Source organism: Lynx rufus, unplaced genomic scaffold (assembly GCF_022079265.1).
Source record: "Lynx rufus isolate CCGP_SWC_20201006 ecotype Redwood Valley unplaced genomic scaffold, mLynRuf1.p SCAF_3, whole genome shotgun sequence".
Classification (NCBI taxonomy): domain Eukaryota; kingdom Metazoa; phylum Chordata; class Mammalia; order Carnivora; family Felidae; genus Lynx; species Lynx rufus.
In genome coordinates this window covers 89,056,917-89,079,630 of record NW_025814845.1, presented here as the reverse complement: position 1 = coordinate 89,079,630, position 22,714 = coordinate 89,056,917, and the positions used below count along the sequence as shown (strand labels likewise).

The window sequence follows — 22,714 nt, the reverse complement described above, 5'->3', positions numbered from 1 at the left end:
GACCAGTGCCTAAAGCATATGGCAAGCTTGGAACCCTGCTGCTCTCCCACAGACCGACCAACCCACAAACAAGTCAGCCACCATTCCACTTCACTCTTTCAAACCCAAAGCCAGAGCCTTAAGCATCATGGCGCCTCCTGTGCCACTCATAGTCAGTGCCAACCTACTAGATAAGTGGCCTTCAGGTGGTGCTCTGGGAGCCCTGGGGGCCCAGGCCAACCCTGCTTCTACCTTCAGCCACAGGGACCCAACTCTGGTTTTCTGGGTTGGATTTACACATGACATAGTTTTCAAAGAAAGCATTCCATTGTATAAAATGTACGAAAAAAAATTTTTGAGTGCTATTGTAGGTGGCAAGGTCTCAGAGTACCCATGGCAGTCCCCCGCCAGCCTTTGAAGGTGGCATTAGTTTCCTTCTTAGAGGCACACGTGGAGAGAAGGCCTGGCATCAGGCTTCAGGGTTTCCTCTTGTAGGTCTTGATTTGGAAGGCCAGAGCTGCAGACTGGAACCTAGCCTTGTCACCTCCTCCCCATATGATCTGGGACCTCTTGGAGCCTCAGCTTTCTCATCTGTCCAAGCAATGACAGCCCTTTTCTCACAGCATTGTCATGAAGATTCAGCAATTCCTTAACATGGTGACTGACACACGGTCAGGGCTTATGGTAGCAACTCTAGGCATGAATGATGCTTTGGCCCTGCTGGTCCCGGTTAGCACGGTCATCCTCACAATTCCCCCATCTTTGCATAACCCTTTACTGTTTACAAAATGCTCTTCCAAAAAGGTCCTCCTGTGTGGGAAAAAAAAAAAAAAGGTTTAAGTCCCTTCACACCCTACTTCAGGAGAGGCCTAGCTTCTTAGCCTTTTCAGAGTTCCCATTGCATTTAATCCATGTGTGCCCTGGGGGTCCTAAAGCAAGGAGCACTCTTCCAGATTCCCCACAAAGGCCTTGTTTAGATTGCTTACCACTAAAGCCAGTGCCCTGGTCTGGCTAACCACCTGGGTCTATGAGGGCACATGCCAAAAGGACAAATGAGTGGGCCCAACCTATAGACCCTGAAATCCAAGATGGTTCAAACCTCCCAAGGACCTGAGGATCTGACTCAAGACCAGCGATTCTAATCCAGAGGTTTTCAAATGAACAATATAGGAGACAGACAAAAGCACAACTTCTCTGTGGGTCCACCAGTGGAAGCCAAATGCCTTCTTCCAAACTAACCCCACCCCAACTTCCATGACGGGCTTGCCCAAGGGTACAATTTTAGAGTGTGGGGAAGAAGGAAAGTCACTGCTGTAGACTGACTTCTTGTTTTTTTTTTTTTTTTCAACATTTATTTATTTTTGGGACAGAGAGAGACAGAGCGTGAACGGGGGAGGGGCAGAGAGAGAGGGAGACACAGAATCGGAAACAGGCTCCAGGCTCTGAGCCATCAGCCCAGAGCCCGACGCGGGGCTCGAACTCACGGACCGCGAGATCGTGACCTGGCTGAAGTCGGACGCTTAACCAACTGCGCCACCCAGGCGCCCCTGACTTCTTGTTTTACAGGCGAATAAACAGACCCACAAACACCAGGGCTGGTGTGGCAGAGCCCGCACACAGCAGACTTTCTGGAAGAAACCCAGGTGGAAAATTTCTTCTATAGCCTTTTTAAAAAGAATTTGATTGGGACATGTTTTATCTTCATTTTTAAAAACTTTGAATTAATATACCATAAAATCAACTTTTTTGTATGTGCAGTTCTGTTTTAACACATTTGTGTAACTACCTCTGCAGTTAGAACACAGCAGTTCCATCACCCAAAAAATTCTCTGATGCCACCTCTTTGTTGTCAAACCTTTGCTCCACCCAAGCCTCTGGCACACACCAATCTGTTCTCCATTCCTGAAGATTTCCTGTTCTGGAATGTCACATCCATAGCATCATACAGGATGTAATCTCTGGAGACTGGCTTCTTTCAGTATGTCTTTGAGATTCATTCAGGTTGTTTTTCATAGCTAAGTAGTGTTCCAATGTGCAGATGTACCACAGTTTGTTTTAACTTTCACCCATTGAAGGATATTTGGGTTGTTTCCAGTTTGGGGTGATTTTGAATAAAACTGCTACAAATGTTAAAAAAAAATGAAAACAACAACATTTCAGCCATCTTACCTTCATAATAAAAAACAAGACCAAGAAACAAGGCCAATGATTTTTTTTTAATTTCTGAGGCAAAAATAATGGAATTGACCCAAAGTAATATTTCCAATTTTTTAAGGAGAATAGGGTATAAGTGCCCAGCGTACCTGCACACATCATATAACCATTTTCCTACCATTTCCAATAACATCCAGATGGCCATGAAAAAATGTTCCACGTCACTCATCAGGGAAATACAAATCAAAACCACAATGAGATACCACCTCACACCTGTCAGAATGGCTAACGTTAACTCAGGCAACAACAGATGTTGGCAAGGATGCGGAGAAAGAGGATCTCTTTTCACTGCTGGTGGGAATGCAAACTGGTGCAGCCACTCTGGAAAACAGTATGGAAGTTCCTCAAAAAATTAAAAATAGAACTACCCTACGACCCAGCAATTGCACTACTAGGTATTTATCCAAGGGATACAGGTATGGTGTTTCGAAGGGACACATGCATCCCAATGTTTATAGCAGCACTATCAACAATAGCCAAAGTATGGAAAGAGCCCAAATGTCCATTGGTGGATGAATGGATAAAGAAGATGTGGTATACATATACAATGGAGTATTACTCAGCAATCAAAAAGAATGAAATCTTGCCATTTGCAACTACATGGATGGAACTGGAGGGTATTATGCTAAGCAAAATTAGTCAGTCAGAGTAAGACAAATATCATATGACTTCACTCATATGAGGACATTAAGACACAGAGCAGATGAACACAAGGGAAGGGAAGCAAAAATAATATAAAAACAGGGAGGGGGACAAAAACATAAGAGACTCTTAAATATGGAGAACAGAGGGTTACTGGAGGGGTTTTGGGAGGGGGGATGGGCTAAATGGGTACGGGGTATTAAGGAATCTACCCATGGAATCATTGTGGCACCATATGCTAACTAACTTGGATGTAAATTTAAAAACTTTAATAAAAAAACAAATAAGAACAAAAAATAATAAAATTCAAATTCTTTATGTGAATTAAACAATTCATCATTATTTATAAATAGAGAAACGTTACTTTTTTATCTGTATAGAATGGCTATAGTTAAGGATCTGGTTGTTGGGTGTCAGAGCATGGCTTTGTATCAGAAACAGGTATGATACAAGATAGGCAGATCCAAGGAGAGAAAACAATTGTAGGAAGAAAATTGCTAGTGGAAAGCACGATGAGAAGGAACTAAAACTATAGGGGTCTTAAAACTCTTCCAGTGGAAAGACTTCTCATATATTTGATAATTTCAGGATATAAGCTGTTTATTTACTTCTGGAAGAAAGACAAAATTCTATATTGGTTACTGTTTTTGAAGCTTTTCCATTTTTAACCTCAATGCTTTCCAGGAAAATGATTATTGTACCAGTTACTTAATGCCATAATAATAAAATCACCACAAAATCTCAGTGGCATAAAACTTTACTTAGTATGCTAGTCTGCATGTTGGTTGGCAATCAACTGATCTAAGCTGAGCTCAACTAGAGTGGTTCTTCTTTGCTAGTCTGGCCATGTTCTTCTCATAGCTATGGCAAAGAAGCAAAGGACAAACCCAACCGGACAAAAAGTTTCCAATCTGTTGTAACACATCTGCTGACTTCCTGTTAAACAAAAGCAAGTTACTCTGGGCCAGACCCAGAGTCTAGAGTTAGGAAAATACACCCTGCCCCCAGTGAGAAGCACGACAAAGGACTTGGGTGAAGGGAGGTTAGAACTGGGGCCACTTGCAATCTACTACAATTACCATCATATTTGCATTTGTATAAGGTCTTAAATGTTTATTTGTGTTTTCCCTGGTATTTATTTTTATTGGATCCTTAGAACAGCTCTGTGGGGATATTTTTATTTTCCACATTTGATAGAAGAGCAGAATCAGAAAGGTAAAGTCACTTACCTAAGCACACACAGCTACTTAAGCAGTAGAAGGGGGAAGTGGTGGCCTTTTCTGTGCTTTGTCATAGTTGATCATTCTTTTTCTTTTGTTTGTAGGATACAGATGAAAATCAAGAACAATGGACAAAGAAACCACAGGTAAAGCTATACAGCTGTATACTGGGGTGAATAGGAGATTGTTTCTTGTTTTCTAACTACCAATCATCTGTCTCAAATTGTTTCATTGTAGTCCTGCCTAGAATAAAAAGACAAAATTTACATCAAAATAATTGCTGCATCATTACAAATACCAAGGAAAGGGCCAAAAGAAAACAAAACAAAAACAAACCCATAGACACAAAAAAGCAACAGTAACTGAAGGAGTTGAGTCATGATTTGAAGATGAATAGGCTAGAGTCATAACTGCTACAAATTGTTGGACATGTGCTTCTAGTATATGTGAATATATTTTATAAATAATAAATACACTGCTATATAAATAATGCACCTTAAAACACAATTTTAAGCACATAGATAGTATTTTAATAACTTTCATCAATCTTTAATGGGATAATGTCATTAAATATACTTTATTATTTTTAAAATTTTTCATTTGATTTAGTGGCATATTAACTGGAAAAAATACTTCACAAAGAGCGACATACAATAAACACATAGGGAGAGGTTCATAATGATACTAGATAGAAATTTATATTTCAAATACTCTTTTTAATTCTACTCGTTGGGGGGTAGGGCTGACTTCTTGTCATAGCTAATTAATTTTTCATTGTTTTTAACCCCATGATGTGGCTGATGAACAGCCTCTACTGGGGTTAGAAGTATGACTCTGCTATGTGCTTTTCCATTGGTGTTGAATTTGGGCATTATTTTCAATCCAGCATTCATTTCACTACATGAATCTTTAAGCCATTTGTCCATTATTCCTTTAGCTAAAACTAGATCATATCATCTAGTTTCCTTAAGCACATGTATATGATCCTCTTAGAACAAAAACCCTCTCTTGATTCAATATCCTCTTCCAATTATCTCCCCATTTCTCTTTGCCCCTCTGTATCTGAAGTCTCAAAATTTTGCTGTGCTCAGTTTCTCTTTTCCCATTATTTCTTGAACCCAGTCAGGCTTCAGTTTCCACCATTCCACCAAAATTACATTTTTCAAGGTCACCATTTAACTAGAGAACCATTAGACACAGCAGCTGATCACTCCTTTCTTCTCTTTGCCTCTGTGCCAGCATTTTCTTTTTTTTTTTTTTTTTTACATTTTTTTTTTTCAACGTTTATTTATTTTTGGGACAGAGAGAGACAGAGCATGAACGGGGGAGGGGCAGAGAGAGAGGGAGACACAGAATCGGAAACAGGCTCCAGGCTCTGAGCCATCAGCCCAGAGCCTGACGCGGGGCTCGAACTCACGGACCGCGAGATCGTGACCTGGCTGAAGTCGGACGCTTAACCGACTGCGCCACCCAGGCGCCCCTGTGCCAGCATTTTCTATTTATTTGTCTTTTATTTCACTGGCCACATCTTCTCATCTCTGTTACTAATTCTTCATTCTCTGCCCAATTTCTAAATATTGGAAGGCTGACACCCTCCAGTGGCTTTATTTTTCATTCAGAGAAAAAGCCAAAGTCTTTACAGTAACTTATAAGGTCCTATGTGATCAGTTATCCATCCCTCCAACTCTCTGACCTCATCTTCTGTTCTCTCTCCAGTCACTTACATCCCTCCAGCCACACCAGTTCTCTAGACCAAGAGCACATCACATTTGCTTCTCCCCTACAGATTTTGCCCTGGCTCGTTCCTCTGACCGTAACATCTCACATCTAGATACTTGTATGGATTGCACACTCACCTTCATATCTCTGCTCCACGATAAACTTTTCCCCCAAAATAATGGTCCTCCCCCTCACTCTCCCCAATCTCTATTCTTCTTACCCTGCACAACATTTGACACCTTCTGTCATACTGTGTATTTATTCTCTATTCATTTTTGTCTGTCTCCTATTAGAAAGGTAAGCTCTCTGACTTTGTGCAATTCACTCTTGTATCCCCAGGACCTAGAACAGTACCTGGCACATTGTAGTCTCTCAACAAATATTGAATGAATATGTTATGAGTGCAAGCACATGTGCTGATCCATATTTGAATATTAGTAAAGATAAACTTATTTCTTCCTACTTTTTCAATAAAACATAAAAATTAATATAATTTCTATTATTTTACCCACCTGAGTATCTTCATACTCCCAGATTATATGTAACTCACTTTGAAAATTATTAGTCAACAGAAGTGGTTCTCAGTCTTTGGGAGCATAAGAATTCTTAATGGAGCCTGTTTAACTTTTGTTGTTATCTTAGGCTATCTTTTCTGTTCCCTATTGTGTTTTCCTAATTCCTTGAGTTAAATACTTAACTCCTAAATTTTCAATTTTTCTCATTTTCTAACATAAGCATTTAAGGTACAAATTTCTCTCTAGGTAATGCATCATCTGCATGCCATTAGCCTCAGTGTCATACAATAAAAGTGGTATTTTATTTATTTTTCAGTTTGAAATATTTTCAGGTTTTCAGTATAATTCCTCTTTGATGTAGAAGTTTCTTTTTTACTTTAGTAATGAATATATATTTCATTACAAATGAATGGACAAAGGGCACCTGGGTGGCTCAGTTGCTTAAGCATCCGACTTCAGCTCAAGTCATGATCTCAGTTTGTGAGTTCGAGCCCCACATTGGGCTCTGTGCTGACAGCTCAGAGCCTGGAGCCTGCTTGAGATTCTGTGTCTCATTCTCTCTCTGCCACTCCCCCACTCCTGCTCTGTCTCTATCTGTCTCTCAAAAATAAATAAAAATGTAAAAAAAATTTTTTTAAATGAATGGACAAGCTAGAAGAGGGAACACTGCATACTCTGGGGTTTGGGTTTCTATCTTTTATTGATGATTGTTAACAAGGAGATATAATATTTACTATTTGGGGCAAGGATGTCTTGGAAGCAGGGTTTCGGGTTTTTTATTCCTTATTCAGCCTACTTTGTCAGCCATCTTGGGCCTGTCTGGTTTGATCCGGCTTCTTGTGACTTTGTTCTGGAGTACTGCCTGGACAGGTCTCTTACTTTCCTGATAACTGGGCATGACTTCTTTGCTGGCCTCCAGGTACCCTGTTAGAACCTAACTAACTGCCCCTAACATTCTCTCATTCACTTTGGGTGGGTTTTTTTTTGTTTTGTTTTTGTTTTTGTTTTTTAATATTAAATATAATGTATTCTCACATTGGTTTCCATACAACACCCAGTGCTCATCCTAACAGGTGCCCTCCTCAATGCCCATCACCCACCTTCCCCTCTCCCCCACCACCCCTATCAACCCTCAGTTTGTTCTCAGTATCCAAGAGTCTGTTATGGTTTGCCTCCCTCCCTCTCTGTAACTTTTTTTTTCCCCTTCCCCTCCCCCATGGTCTTCTGTTAAGTTTCTTAGGATCGACATATGAGTAAAAACTCATGGTATCTGTCTTTCTCTTCCTGAATTATTTCACTTAGCATAATACCCTCCAGTTCTACCCATGTTGCTGCAAATGGCCAGATTTCATTATTTCTCATTGCCAAGTAGTATTCCATTGTATATGTAAACCACATCTTTATCCATTCGTCAATTGATAGACATTTAGGCTCTTTCCATAATTTGGCTATTGTTGAGAGTGCTACTATAAACATTGGGGTACAAGTGCCCCTATGCATCAGTACTCCTGTATCCCTTGGGTAAATTCCTAGCAGTGCTATTGCTGGGTCATAGGGTAGGTCTATTTTTAATTTTCTGAGGAACCTCCACACTGTTTTCCAGAGTGGCTGTACCAGTTTGCATTCCCACCAACAGTGCAAGGGGGTTCCCATTTCTCCACAGCCTCTCCAGCATTTATAGTCTCCTGATTTGTTCATTTTAGCCACTCTGACTGGCACGAGGTGGTATCTCAGTGTGGTTGTGATTTGCATTTCCCTGATGAGGAGTGACGTTGAACATCTTTTCATGTGTCTGTTGGCCATCTGGATGTCTTTAGAAAAGTGTCTATTCATGTCTTCTGCCCATTTCCTCACTGGATTATTTGTTCTTCGGGTGTGGAGTTTGGTGAGTTCCTTATAGATTTTGGATACTGGCCCTTTAGCCAATATGTCATTTGCAAATATCTTTTCCCATTCCATCGGTTGCCTTTTAGTTTTGTCGATTGTTTCCTTTGCAGTGCAGAAGCTTTTATCTTGCTGAGGTCCCAATAGTTCATTTTTGCTTTTAATTCCCTTGCCTTTGGAGATGTGTCGAGTAAGAAATTGCTACGGCTGAGGTCAGAGAGGTTTTTTCCTGCTTTCTCCTCTAGGGTTTTGATGGTTTCCTGTCTCACATTCAGGTCCTTCATCCATTTTGAGTTTGTTTTTGTGAATGGTGTGAGAAAGTGGTCTAGTTTCATCCTTCTGCATGTTGCTGTCCAGTTCTCCCAGCACCGTTTGTTAAAGAGACTGTCTTTTTTCCATTGGATATTCTTTCCTGCTTTATCAAAGATTAGTTGGCCATACTTTTGTGGGTCTAGTTCTGGGGTTTCTATTCTATTCCATTGGTCTATGTGTCTGTTTTTGTGCCAATACCATACTGTCTTGATGATTACAGTTTGTAGTAGAGGCTAAAGTCTGGAATTGTGATGCCTCCCACTTTGGTTTTCTGCTTCACTATTACTTTGGCTATTCAGGGTCTTTTGTGGTTCCATACAAATTTTAGGATTGCTTGTTCTAGCTTTGAGAAGAATGCTGGTGCAGTTTTGATTGGGAAGGCATTGAATGTGTAGATTGCTTTGGGTAGTATTGACATTTTAACAACATTTATAGTTCCAATCTATGAGCATGGAATGTTTTTCCATTTCTTTGTGTCTTCTTCAATTTCCTTCATAAGATTTCTATAGTTTTCAGCATACAGATCTTTTACATCTTTGGTTAGGTCTCTTCCTAGGTACCTTATGATTCTTGGTGCAGTTGTGAATGGGATCAGTTTATTTCTGTTTTTGTTGCTTCATTATTGGTGTATAAAAATGCAACCGGTTTCTGTACGTTAATTTTGTATCCTGCGACTTTGCTGAATTCATGTATCAGTTCTAGCAGACTTTTGGTGGAATCTGTCAGGTTTTCCATTAGAGTATCATGTCATCTGTGAAAAGTGAAAGTTTGACTTCATCTTTGCCAATTTTCATGCCTTTATTTCATTTTGTTGTCTGATTACTGATGCTAGAACTTCCAACCCTATATTAAACAACAGCGGTGAGAGTGGACATCCCTGTCATGTTCCTGATCTCAGGGGAAAGCTCTCAGTTTTTCCCCATTGAGGATGATATTAGCTGTGGGCTTCTCATAAATGGCTTTTATGATGTTTAAGTATATTCCTTCTATCCCGACTTTTTTGAGGGTTTTTATTAAGAAAGGATGCTGTATTTTGTCAAATGCTTTTTCTGCATCGATTCGCAGGATCAAATGGTTCTTATCTTTAATTTTATTAATGTGATGTATTACATTGATTGATTTGTGAATGTTGAACCAGCCCTGCAGCCCGGGAATGAATCCCACTTGATCATGGTGAATAAATCTTTTTATATGCTTTTGGATTCGATTTGCTAGTATCTTGTTGAGAATTTTTGCATCCATATTCATCAGGAATATTGGCCTGTAGTTCTCTTTTTTTTTGCTGGGTCTCTGTCTGGTTTGAGAATCAGAGTAATGCTGGCTTCATAGAATGAGTCTGGAAGTTTTCCTTCCCTTTCTATTTTTTGGAACAGCTTGAGAAGGATAGGTATTATCTCTGCTTTAAATGTCTGGTAGAATTCCCCAGGGAAGCTATCTGGTCCTGGACTCTTACTTGTTGGGAGATTTTTGATAACTGATTCAGTTTCTTCACTATTTATGGGTCTGTTCAAATTTTCTATTTCTTCTCATTTTAGTTTTGGTATTTGTGTGGGTGTTTAGGAATTTGTCCATATCTTCCAGGTTGTCCATTTTGTTGGCATATTATTTTCATAGTATTCCTTGATAATTGCTTGTATTTCTGAGGGATTGGTTGTAATAATTCCATTTTCATTCGTGATTTTATCTGTTTGGGTCTTCTCTCTTTTCATTTTGAGAAACCTGGCTAGAGGTTTATCAATTTTATTTACTTTTTCAAAAAAAAACAACTCTTGGTTTCATTGATCTGCTCTACAGTTTTTTTAGATTCTATATTGTTTATTTCTGCTTTGATCTTTATTATTTCCCTTCTTCTGCTAGGTTTGGGTGTCTTTGCTGTTCTGCTTCTAGTTCCTTTAGGTGTGCTGTTAGATTTTGTATTTGGGATTTTTCTTGTTTCTTGAGATCGGCCTGGATTGCAATGTATTTTCCTCTTAGGACAGCCTTTGCTGCATCCCAAAGTGTTTGAATTGTTGTATTTTCATTTTCATTTGTTTCCATATATTTTTAAATTTCTTCTCTAATTGCCTGGTTGACCCATTCATTCTTTAGTAGGATGTTCTTTAACCTCCATGCTTTTGGAGGTTTACCAGACTTTTTCCTGGGGTTGATTCCAAGTTTGAAAGCGTTGTGACCTGAAAATATGCATGGTGTGATCTCAGTCCTTTTATATTTGTTGAGGGCTGTTTTGTGACCCAGTATGTGATCTATTTTGGAGAATGTTCCATGTGCACTCGAGAAGAAAGTATATTCTGTTGCTTTGGGGTACAGAGTTCTAAATATATCTGTCAAGTCCATCTGGACCAATGTATCATTCACGGCCATTGTTTCTTTACTGATTCTCTGTCTAGATGATCTATCCATTGTTGTAAGTGGAGTATTAAAGTTCCCTGCAATTATCACATTGTTATCAATAAGGTTGCTTATGTTTACAATTAATTGTTTTATATATTTGGGTGCTTCTGAATTCGGTACATAAATTGTTACTCTCACTTTAGTGGGGCTTGGAGAGGAAGCAGAGATTTTTTTTTTTAAAGCCTATGTTCAGTCTCCCATATCTAAGCACAAGGCCAATCAGAATGGCTGCCCTGTACTTCCACTTCCATTTCTTCACTTCCCATTCCGGCCTTAACACACCAAGCTCTGGTTTCTATGTCTCACACTCAGCTCAAACTACTTCGAAAGAGTCCCAGTGATCTTTGTTCATCTAGTTCAGTGGGCTTTTTTCAGCCTTCATCCTCTGAAACTCTCTGCAGCATTAGACACATGGAGCAAAGGACCCCTCTCTCTGACTGGGAAGCAAACTTTTTTACTTGCTCCAAATCTTCAGCTCCTTAAATGTAAATTCTCCTCAATGTTCTGACTTTGTTGGGCTTTTTTTCCACCATTCTGTGAATACCAGGCCCAACATGCCCCTCAAAGCAAGTTTGAGCTGGGAAAAAGGAGAAGGTTTCACCTGACATGAAGATCAGAGTTTGAATGATTACACAGAACTGGACTTTGTACTGGCTGTTACATGACTGTTGCTGGGAGTAAAAATCTTAAATTTTTGTTTTTGGTCTAATTGAAGAATGATTGAAAAATTATGACACTTGCCCAGATTTCTGTCCAAAGGTCAAGGAAAAATGAGACGTCAGAAAGGTTTTAATAAAGTTTACTGAAAAGCATATTAGGTAGAAAGACTTCCAGAGCTTATGCAAAATTTTTGCATGGTTTTAATTGATTGGTTTTTATTTGTTTTTATGACAGCATTTAAAGATTGTTCAATTTGTTTCTGCCCTCACTGGCTGTTGCTGCAGCTGGAAAAACACTGAGAAAGAGAGGGGGACTTGTTGCTGGGGGCTGGTGAGACAGGGACAAGACACTCATCCTCTAGACAGGCCAATTAGGGGACAGAGAGAGCAATGACTTTCCACAATGCTTTCCACAATTTTTGACCCAACTGATCTGTTCCCAGCTCTCAACAGATTTCCTCTGGATTCCTACAGGTCTAATTGGCCTCCTGCCTGTCTGATCTTATTTCTAAGATCTTCCCCAAAAGCAAATTTGCTTCCTTGCTTAAAGTGGCTCCCTCAGGACCTGCTCTCTTATCCTCCACCACCCTCTCATTCTATTCTCTAGCCTTGAACAAGCCTGGTGTTCTCTTTATTACAGTCCTACCTGAAGTGCCTGCCCACCACCCCCTCTGCCAGAGGACCAGTGCACAGCACCCTCAGACTACAGCCCAGAAAACAGGAATTTCTGGAAATGTTTTGGAGCCTCCTAGTCAGGCCAGAACACTATACTAATGGCATCCCCAGCCAATATCTCTCAGAGCAATTGTCAGGTTTCCCTGTCTCTCTTTGGATTGGACAGAGAGTTTTATTCTTCTGGTCCTAGCCTTAGGCCATTCTCTGGCACAGAGTGGTGCTTGCTAACCTATTTATTGAGGTAACTAATAATCTGTCTTCCAAGCTTCAGACACACACCTATATCCCTTTTCCACAAAGTATGTCCTTTAGATGCTTCATACTCAACTGGTCCCAAACCAAATTCATAAACGCATCATTATACCTCCTTACTATCAGTCAGCTTCAAAACCTAGGACCCACCCTCAATCCCTACATGGAGTAAATTGTCCAATCTTGTTGCTTTGCTTTCTTGAGTGTCTTTCCAAACCATTCTCATACTCCACTCCTGCTACCTCTCTCTTACCAGTATCCTGACCAGTGACTACCTCATTTGAAGCACACAAAACCCCATATGTCCATCAGTTGGGCCTACTCATGATTCCCTAAGTACATTCTGCACTATCCCTCCTGTCTTTTGCTAGCACCAGCTCTCTGCTAGCAGCCGTCTTTGCTTACCTTGCTCAAATGCTACCACGTCCACGAGGCCTTTTTAAATCCCCCCAGAAAGACTAACTCTCTTCACTTTGGTTCTCCAAGAGTACTGTATTGTATTTGTACCACTGTTATGTCAATTACCACAGTCTTCCTTGTACCCCAGTTATTATGTGTATTTCTATCTTATTGCCTAGATATCAAGCCCTTGGAAGACAGAGTTCATGTATGTTCATCTTGGAGAAACTTTACACACAGTAGGGGTTTAACAAATGGTTTTGCATTTATTAATAAAATTAATCAATTTCATTTAAAATTCACCAGTTCATTCCACGAGACTATATTTAGCACCAATTTTGTTAGTTTTTAACATGACTTGTGAGATTCATTGATTTCTTCAAAGACAAAATTTTATGTTGGCTTTAGGATAATAATAGCTCCATTGATTGCATACCTGTCAACCATTATATGTATATAATCTCTAGTCCTTGTAATAGCCTTGCAAAATAGAAGATATTGTCCCTATTGTACAGATGAGGAAATGCACATTCTGTGACGGTCAGTAACTTACCCATGGGCATATAACTGTAAGTCCTCCAGCTAGGGCTAGAAGTCACCTTTGTGATTCTGTAAGCCACTATACCACATCACCCTCATCCATACTGTGGGATAGGGGAGTCTCTTTTGTTTCTTTCCTTCACTTAATCATCTTCAAAAAAGATTTTAGTTTGTTAGTGTTTGTTTTGTGTTTTACAGCTTCCTTCGACATCATACATACCTCAAAAGGATCTGCTAGACAACAAGTGCCTAATTGAAAAATACACACATCTCTCCTGCAAAAAAGTCTTCTGTCAACCATGGCAGAAATGCATCGATGGGACCTGTATCTGTAAACTCCCTTATCAGTGCCCAAAGAATGGTACCTCAGTGTGTTCAACTAATGGGAAAAGCTACCTAACTTACTGTCAGCAGAAGAGTTTTGAATGTCTTCAGCCAAAGGCAAAGTTTTTAAATAGTGGAACATGCATAGCTGAAGGTAGGAAAGCCCTAGTTGAGTCTGTGATATAAGAAAGAAATTGTTTACCATACTGTCTACTAGAAGATAATTTTGCTATGAAATGTTATCATGACAATTCAGAATTCCTCCCTAGACCCTTAATTGTAATGGGGGTGACAACTAAAGAAAATAGGGTCACCAGAATATAGCCAGCCTTTGAGTTCACAGCACAAGGCCCTGAAGCTGGTCCTTCCCCTCAGTGCCTGTGCCACTCTGCTGCCCAGCCCTTCAAAATTATCCCCACCCTCACTTCTACTTGGCTAACAGGACTATTCCCAGAGTCATTGAGTTGGTTCAGAACGCAGTGAAAAAGTCTTTATATAAGATTGATATTGATATGGAGCTGTGCCTGTGGACCTCCAGATCAAATAATTTCTTCTAGTGTCCCTCCCACCAGCCTCTACCCCTAAGGAGCCCCAAGCCCATTGGCCCTGATCTAAGGGGAGCTCAGGCTACTGCTGACCTAGGACATACTCTAGCAAACTTGGCACTTCAGATGAAAGAGCTTGTCTACACTCCATCCAGGCTTCTAATGCACTGAGGAGGCTGTGATGCTGATACGTAGATTGCTGGAGTGGTTAAGGTTAGGAATCTCACTGTCAGTTTTAGTTGCAAGCCCCTCCACCCCACCTCGGTTATTGACAAGCTATGTAACTGTCAGACCCCATTTTCCACCTCAGTAAAATGTGAATAACACCAGTTCCTAACTCCTAAGACTTTCATGAAGATTAAATAAAATGATGTATGTAAAAGCTCTTCATACAGTGTTTGGCACACAAAAAGAGCTCATGAAATGTTAACTAGTAGAGCAAACCTCAGCCTTATCTTCTAATATCAATTATCACAGACACTTCATGAATTTATAGAAAAATACTCAAAACATTCCTTGTAAAGGCACCATGACATATGCCAGCACACAGTTGCCTAAATATCTGTGTGATGCTTGGCTAAGATATTGAGGCACTGTGGAGTAGGAGAAGAAAGCTTCCTATTTGACCCCATCTCTATTGCCTGTTGGGAAGGAGAGAAGCAATAATGGAGATTATTTTGTCAGTGGCAGACTTTTGTTCTCTTGAGGCATTAAATGCCTTAAATATATGAGATACCTAAATTTTTTTTTACATTTCAATTATTTGTTTGGCTTACTTTTAAGAGCACAGACTTGGGAGTGAGATCAATATAGTTCCATCAGATTCCTGGCTTCCCCACTTGAGCAAGTAAGTTAACCTCATGTATAAAAGTGGAGGCATTTAGGTTCCTCATGTAAAAATATTATTGTAGTCTTCACAGGGTTGTTGTGAGGATTTCATAATAGTCTGTATAACTGGGTAGTATAGCCACTGATACATAATAGACCCTGGTAAAACAATTACAGACTATTATTTACTAAAATCTTCATGGTGTTCAAAGTTAATTTGAAATTACATTTTTTGTTTATTTTAAAGGCTTTTAATCAAGAGGAGAAAAGGTGAATGCCTAAATATTGCTCATTCTTTTGTGTGTGGGTGTGTGTGTGTTTTTAATTTTAGGACAATTTAGTGTTTCCTTAAAGTATGGAACTACCACTTCTGAGGGAATTGTTGAAGTAAAACTTGTAGACCAAGATAAGAAAATGTTCATATGTAAAAAAGCCTGGAGCATAGTGGAGGCTAATGTGGCCTGTCTTGAACTTGGATTTCAACAGTAAGTGCTTGTGCCAGTGGATTTTCCCAGGGTTGGTTTGGTCTTATTGTTCCAATTATTTGTTTTTTGATTACTCAATCTTTCTGTGCCTTAATTTCCTCATATGTGACCTGAGAGTATGAACTACCTGTCTCACAGCATTGTTATGAGGATTAGATATGTTCATGTCTGACTAGCACTTAGAACACTGCTGAACACAGATCACCTGTAAGTTTGTTGGAAGTTTCTGGATACGAATCTTTTGCAGTTTCAGATAGCTATAAACATGTTCATTACTGTATATCTCTACTTGTCTATAATTATCCCCACTTTTTCATACCTAATATTGTTTATCTATGTCTTCTCTCTCTTTTTCTTGGTCAACCTTGAAGAGATTTGTCTATTTGATAGTGGTTTTTATTTGTATATCTTATACATAAATTGTCTCTTGTTACTTTACTCTCACTTCATTAACTTTTGTTGTTATCTTTGGCTCTCTCTCTTCTGTTCTCTATTGTGTTTTCCTAATTCCTTGAGTTAAATGCTTAACTCCTAAATTTTCAATTTTTCTTATTTTCTAATATAAGCATTTAAGGTACAAATTTCTCTCTAGGTAATGCATCATCTGCATGCCATTAGCCTCAGTGGCATACAATAAAAGTGGTATTTTATTTATTGTTCAGTTTGAAATATTTTCAGGTTTTCAGTATAATTCTTCTTTGATTTAGAAGTTTCTTTTTTACTTTTGTAATGAATATATATTTGCTTTTAGTTAACTTTTTGTTATAGATTTCCTATTTAATTGTATTGTTGTAAGAGAATGGTTCCTATATGATAATTGTTTAAATATTTGTTGACACTTGCTTTGTGCTGAGTATATTTTAAATGTTTCAGGGGCAGGGTTCTAGATAATAAGTATGTTATCCATTAAAATAAGCAAGCTCATAACTGCTTTGTTCAAATCTTTTCCTATTTACTTACTTGCAAGCTTTCTATGTCTTTATCTTTTAAATGTGTCCCTTATAAACAGCACATATCTAGATTTTTTTTTTAAAAATCCAATATGACAATAACTGTCTGAATAGTTTAGTCCATTTACATTATTGTGATTATTTACATTGTTGAATTTATTTTCCCTTATTTTGTAATTATTATTTAACCTGCTTTTTCTGTGTGCTTTCTTCCTTTTCTAACTTCTACTGGGTTAATAAAGTTGTTGTGTTTTTTCATTCTCCTCTCTCTTCCCCCTCTACTTGGTTTGTAAACTATACACATCCTATTTCTGTTGTTTTTGTGGTTATCTTCACATTTATACCACGAATCCTTAACTTAGGAATTCCTCACCCTCTTCAGGAATAATACAAAGAATTCATTATTTCTATCAAGGTTACAGGATTTAGTTCCACATTATTTTTATATATTCCTGAAGTTAATTGTTATCATTATATAAGCAACTATAATACATACTGTCATTATATAATTATATATATCATATATAATATATAAAATATATAAATATTTGCTTATATATAATTATTATATAATTTATATATTATATATGATATATACAATATATCATGTATATATGTGTATATCATATATACATCATATATATACACGTATATATACATATATATACATATATACATATATATACATACATATACGTATATATACATATATACATATATATATACATATATATACGTGTATATATATATGATATATGATATTATATACACACATATACTGTGCTTATTCAGATGTACTTCATGTTTACCAACATCTTGGTTTGTTACTGCTTTTTGCATCTCTCAACATTATGCTGAATTCAGTTTCCTTCTTTCTAAACCATATCTGCTAGAAGTTCATTAGTGAGAGTATCTTATCATTAAATGGAGCCACAGAATATTTGTAATTTTTGACAGTTTGTGACCTACAACCTATAAGTCAACCTAATGGGAAACTCTCTCAGTCTTTGATCTCCCAGTATTTCGCTTTTATCATATTTTGTATAAGCTCATGGACAGACTTCTCTTATTTTAGCCAGTGGATATTTCCCTTACTTCTTTAAGAGCTCATTGAAGCCATTTATTATGTTTTATCTAGTACTTTTGGATAGTTTTAGAATGAGAGATTTTTTTCAAATTATATACCTCTGAGATTGCCCCAATAGCTCTCATTTGTTCTCATATTTTGATGCTGCTTGGCAGTTTTATGACTCTTGTATCGTCATTATGGATCTTAAATCATTAAAAATACCTCCCTGTTTTCTTTAAGCTTATTTATTTATTTTGAGAGAGAGAGAGGGAGAGAGAGAGAGAGAGAGAGAATGAGCAGGAGAGGGGCAGAGAGAGAGGGAGAGAGGGAATTCAAAGCAGGCTCTGCACTATCAGCACAGAGCCTGATGCAGGGCTCAGACCCACAAACCATGAGATCATGACCTGATCTTAAATCAAGAGTCAGACGCTTAACTGACTGAGCCACCCAGTCACTCCCTGACTTTCATTCTAATTGATCTTATATTTATATTGCCCTTATTGCTTTATTATTGTTTATATTTACCCGATGCATCTTTGCTCAACTTTTTATTTATAACACCATTTTCCTCATTTCCTTCTAAAGAGAAGCAGGGAACAACTGAATGTTCTGGAAGAATAGTTTACTATAACTCATCACCTCTAGGATATTGAGTCATAGAGGTAGCCTCTTACCTGCACAAATTCTGAACAAATTAGAAAGTCCAAGCAATGGTATATAGATGCCAAAAATCACCTTAATACTGTCAAGGCTGAATTGAGGATATAGCTTAATGTAAAAACAAAATGAACCTGCTAGAATTGAACCATGTTAACCTCCCAAATTCTAAGCAATAATAGGGCTAACCAGGTAAGCCTTCTAGCATGAGGCAGGTGAAGAGGCCCCCAAAAGGAAAGATGGAAAACATGAGCTACTTGTCTGACTTATAATTCCAAAATTCTCTGGTCAATGATCCTACTCCTTTTCCTTGAGCAAAAAGGAATTAAGAGATGAAGAGAGGCCAAGAATGATACATCTTAGGTTGGAAGGAAACATCAGGAGTGTGGAAGGATTCCTCCTTAACAAGAAACAGGAGGGGAAACTAATATTTGCTGAGTGCTTACCAGGTTTGAACTTTGGCTAGTCAGTTTAAATTGATTGTTTTAATTAATCTTTATAAAACTTGCTGAGATTGTCATATTCTCTTTTACAAGTGAAGATACTGAGCCTCAGAGAATTTAAGCATCTTGCTCAATGTATCTTATGTAGAAAATTAGAGGAAATTACTTTAGTTCCTTACCTCCTATAGTGAGGTTATAAGTGCAAAGTACAAATTATTCTACCTTAATGTTTCATTTATTCTATTTGCAGAGGTGCTTTGGAGGCTCAAAAAAGTTTTGAAGTTCCTGAAGATCTCCATATAAATTCTACCGAATGTCTGCATGTGCATTGTCGAGGATTAGAAACTAGTTTGGCTGAATGCACTTTTATTAAGAGAAGAACTAAAAATTACCAGGATTTAGCTGGTGTGGTATGTTACACACAGAATACAGGTTGGTAGAGTGCTTGCCTGAAACCTCAAAACTTCCTTTAGAATTGTTTATTCCATACCATGACTGTAGTAAACAGATGATGGATACTCAGTTGCAGCAATAGAGGCAAAATCATTTTGGAGGCTTTAGAGCCTAAATTGGTGCTTTTCCTGTGTACTCAAATACTCCTATATAGGAAGCAAAGTTGCCTGACTCCTCTTTGCTTCCTGAAACATCTGGATTAAAGTTAATATAACAAACCTAAGTAACTCAAACGTCAGAAGAAACCTCATCTTCTTTGAGAGGTCCAGCCTACACACTTCAAAATGCCTTTAAAATATTTAAGTGACCACATCTATGCCTCAGTCTCAAGGCAGTCACTGCCACTTTTCTCTTCCATCCTGACATTGGAATATTTTAGTATTATGTATGGTTTAAAGACTAAAGGCTTTTTTGGTGCTAAAAAAAAAAAAGAAAAGAAAAGAAAAGAAAAAAAGGACTATCAAAGTGTAAATGGCACTGCCCAAGCAAGTCATGGGATGGAAGTGAGGATTCATGGAACAGCATTAAAGGAATGGGTGAACACCAGTGCTTGCTGATGTTAGCGAGGGCTCTTGATCCCTGAGCCTCCTTCTCCAATGCCAGTGAGTACAGACCTCCACCATAAATACTGATTTTCAGAGATAATGAAAGGGCCTCCATAAACCCACTCTGACATTTATTTTCTTTATTTACCATATATATGTTATGTTGATGCTACCAATACATTAAATCCTTTTTTATTTGATGCCCGACTTTATCTTAAAGTCCCCATTATGCCAAGTGTGATAAAGATGTCACCTAGAACTCCATAAATAAATTTCACAAAGATCATTCCTAATTTACAGTTTCTTCAGCAAATGACTCCTTTCGTTGTGTGAATGGGAAATATATTCCTCAAAAGAAAACCTGTAATGGTGTCAATGACTGTGGAGACCAAAGTGATGAGCTGTGCTGTAAAGGTAGTAGGAGAAACTTTACTTTTGAATTTAAGATTCTATCCTACTCAACTTTAAGTAAGAAAAAATAAAAATGAAAACCTCTTCTATTTATGTTTCATAGGATGCCGAGGCAAAAGTTTCCTTTGTAAATCCGGTGTTTGTATTCCAAATAAGTATAAGTGCAATGGTGAGCTGGACTGCATTACAGGAGAAGATGAAATTGGTTGTAAAGGTAATTGAAAGTTTTGTGGTTACACTTTTCCATTATTTGATCCAGGGATTCTGCAACTTCCTTTTAGGTATATTTTAATCTTAAGTGAGTATAGACGAGTGTTAGCAGTAAGGGTACTATTGAGAGTGGGCATGTGAAGAACTATGGAATGTTCTTCTCTCATGTTTTCATTTATTAAATATTTATTGGTTATTTCAGAACTTTTTATTAGAAAAGTTCCCACATAACAAAAATTGACAGATTATTAGAATGAACCAATATGTGCCTATCTCTCAGCTTCAACAATTACCAGTATTTTGCCAGTCTTGTTCAGCTTGAGTATTTTAAAGCACATTTGAGATATTATGTCACTTCACTATATGCATCTCTAATGATACACTTTACACGTACATAATATACTCTCATTAGTACACGTAAAAATAATAATATCCTAACACTGCTTAATAACAGCCCATGTTCACGTTTTCCCAACTGTCTCAAAAATGTCTTTTTAGAACAACGTGTTTGAATCAGGGTCCAAAAGAATCTAACATTGTGTTTGATTATTAAATTTTTAAAGTCTCTTTTATTCTTTTTTTTTTTAATTTTTTTTTAACGTTTATTTATTTTTGAGACAGAGAGAGACAGAGCATGAACAGGGGAGGGGCAGAGAGAGAGGGAGACACAGAATCGGAAACAGGCTCCAGGCTCTGAGCCATCAGCCCAGAGCCCGACGCGGGGCTCGAACTCACGGACCGCGAGATCGTGACCTGAGCTGAAGTCGGACGCTTAACCGACTGAGCCACCCAGGCGCCCCATAGTCTCTTTTATTCTTTAAGAGTTAACTCACCTGGAAACACAACGATCCATTATCTTCGGGATACAGCAAAAGCAGTCCTAGGAGGGATGTTTATACCAATACAGGCCTATCTCAAGAAAGAAGAAAAATCCCAAATAATCAATCTAACATTAAACCTAAAGAAACTAGAAAAGGAAGGAAAAAAAATCCCAAAGATAGTAAAAGGAAGGAAATATAAGGATTAGAGCAGAAATGAATGATATAGAGACTAAAGAAAAAAAATAGAAAATGCCAATGAAACCAAGTGTTGTTTGTTTGAAAAGATAAACAAAATTGATAAATCTTCGGCCAGGGTCATTGAGGAAAAAAGAAAGAGGAGTCAAATAAATAAAATCAGAAATGAAAAAGGAGAAGTAACTGGCACCACAGAAATACAAAAGCTTTTATAAGAGGCTACTATGAAAATGATAGGCAACAAACTGGACAATTTAAAAGAAATTGATACATTCTTAGAAACATACAATGTTCCAAAACTGAATCAGGAAGAAATAGAAAATCTGGACAGACTGATTACTAGTAATGTAAAGAACTGGTAATCATAAAAAGTCCCAACAAACAAAGTTTCAGGACCAAATAGTTTCACAGGTTAATTCTACCAAACATTTAAAGAAGAGTTAATACCTATTCTCAAACTATTCCAAAAAATAGAAGAGGAAGGAAAACTTCCAAGTTTGTTCCATAAAGCCGGCATTACCCTGATACCAAAACCAGACAGACACTACCAAAAAAAGGAAACTACACATCAATATCCCTAAAGAACATAGATGCAAAAATCCTCAACAAAATATTAATAAACCAAATTCAACAAAACATTAAAAGAATCATTCATGATCAAGTGAGATTTATTCCAAGGATGCAAGAATAATTCAGTATCCTCAAATCAATCAATGTGATGCATCACATTAACAAAACAAAGGATAAAAACATATAATCATCACAATAGATTCAAAATAAGAATTTGCCAAAATTCAATATCCATTCATGATAAAAACTCTCAACAAGGTGGGTTTAGAGGGAACATACCTCAACATAATAAAGGCCATATATGACAAACCCACGACTAACATCATACTCAATGGTGAAAAGCTGAAAGCTTTTCCTCTAAGATCAGGAATAAGACAAAGATGTCCACTCTTGCCACTTCTGTTCAGCATAGTGCTTAAGTCCTAGCCCTAACCATCAGACAAGGAAGGAACGAAGGGAGGGAGGGAGGGTGGGAGGGAGGAACGAGGGCATCCTAATTTGTATGGAAAAAACAAAACTGTCAAACTTTGCAAATGACATACTTTACATAGGAAACCCTAAAGACTACCAAAAACCTATTAGAGCTAATGAATGAATTCACTAAAATTGCAGAATACAGAGTTAACATTCAGATATCAGTTGTGTTTCTATATACTAATAATAAACTACCAGAAAAAGAAATTAAGATAATAATCCCACTTACAATTACACCAAGAAGAATAAAATACCTAGAAGTATTTATTTTATTAACCAAGGAGGTGAAAGATTTATACTCTGAAAACGATATGACATTGATGAAAGAAACTG

The 22,714-nt window shown here is 37.8% G+C and overlaps 1 protein-coding gene across 1 annotated transcript in view; it reads left to right on the top strand.

Annotated features, from left to right (window-relative positions):
* Positions 1-22,714, top strand: part of CFI (complement factor I) — a 45,232-nt gene that overhangs the window by 87 nt on the left and 22,431 nt on the right. Inside the window, exons 2-7 of the mRNA XM_047092274.1 lie at positions 4,160-4,201; positions 13,600-13,879; positions 15,430-15,583; positions 18,953-19,134; positions 20,001-20,114; positions 20,215-20,325. Coding sequence (XP_046948230.1) covers positions 4,160-4,201; positions 13,600-13,879; positions 15,430-15,583; positions 18,953-19,134; positions 20,001-20,114; positions 20,215-20,325 — 883 coding nt within the window. The remainder of the gene's footprint in view (positions 1-4,159; positions 4,202-13,599; positions 13,880-15,429; positions 15,584-18,952; positions 19,135-20,000; positions 20,115-20,214; positions 20,326-22,714) is intronic.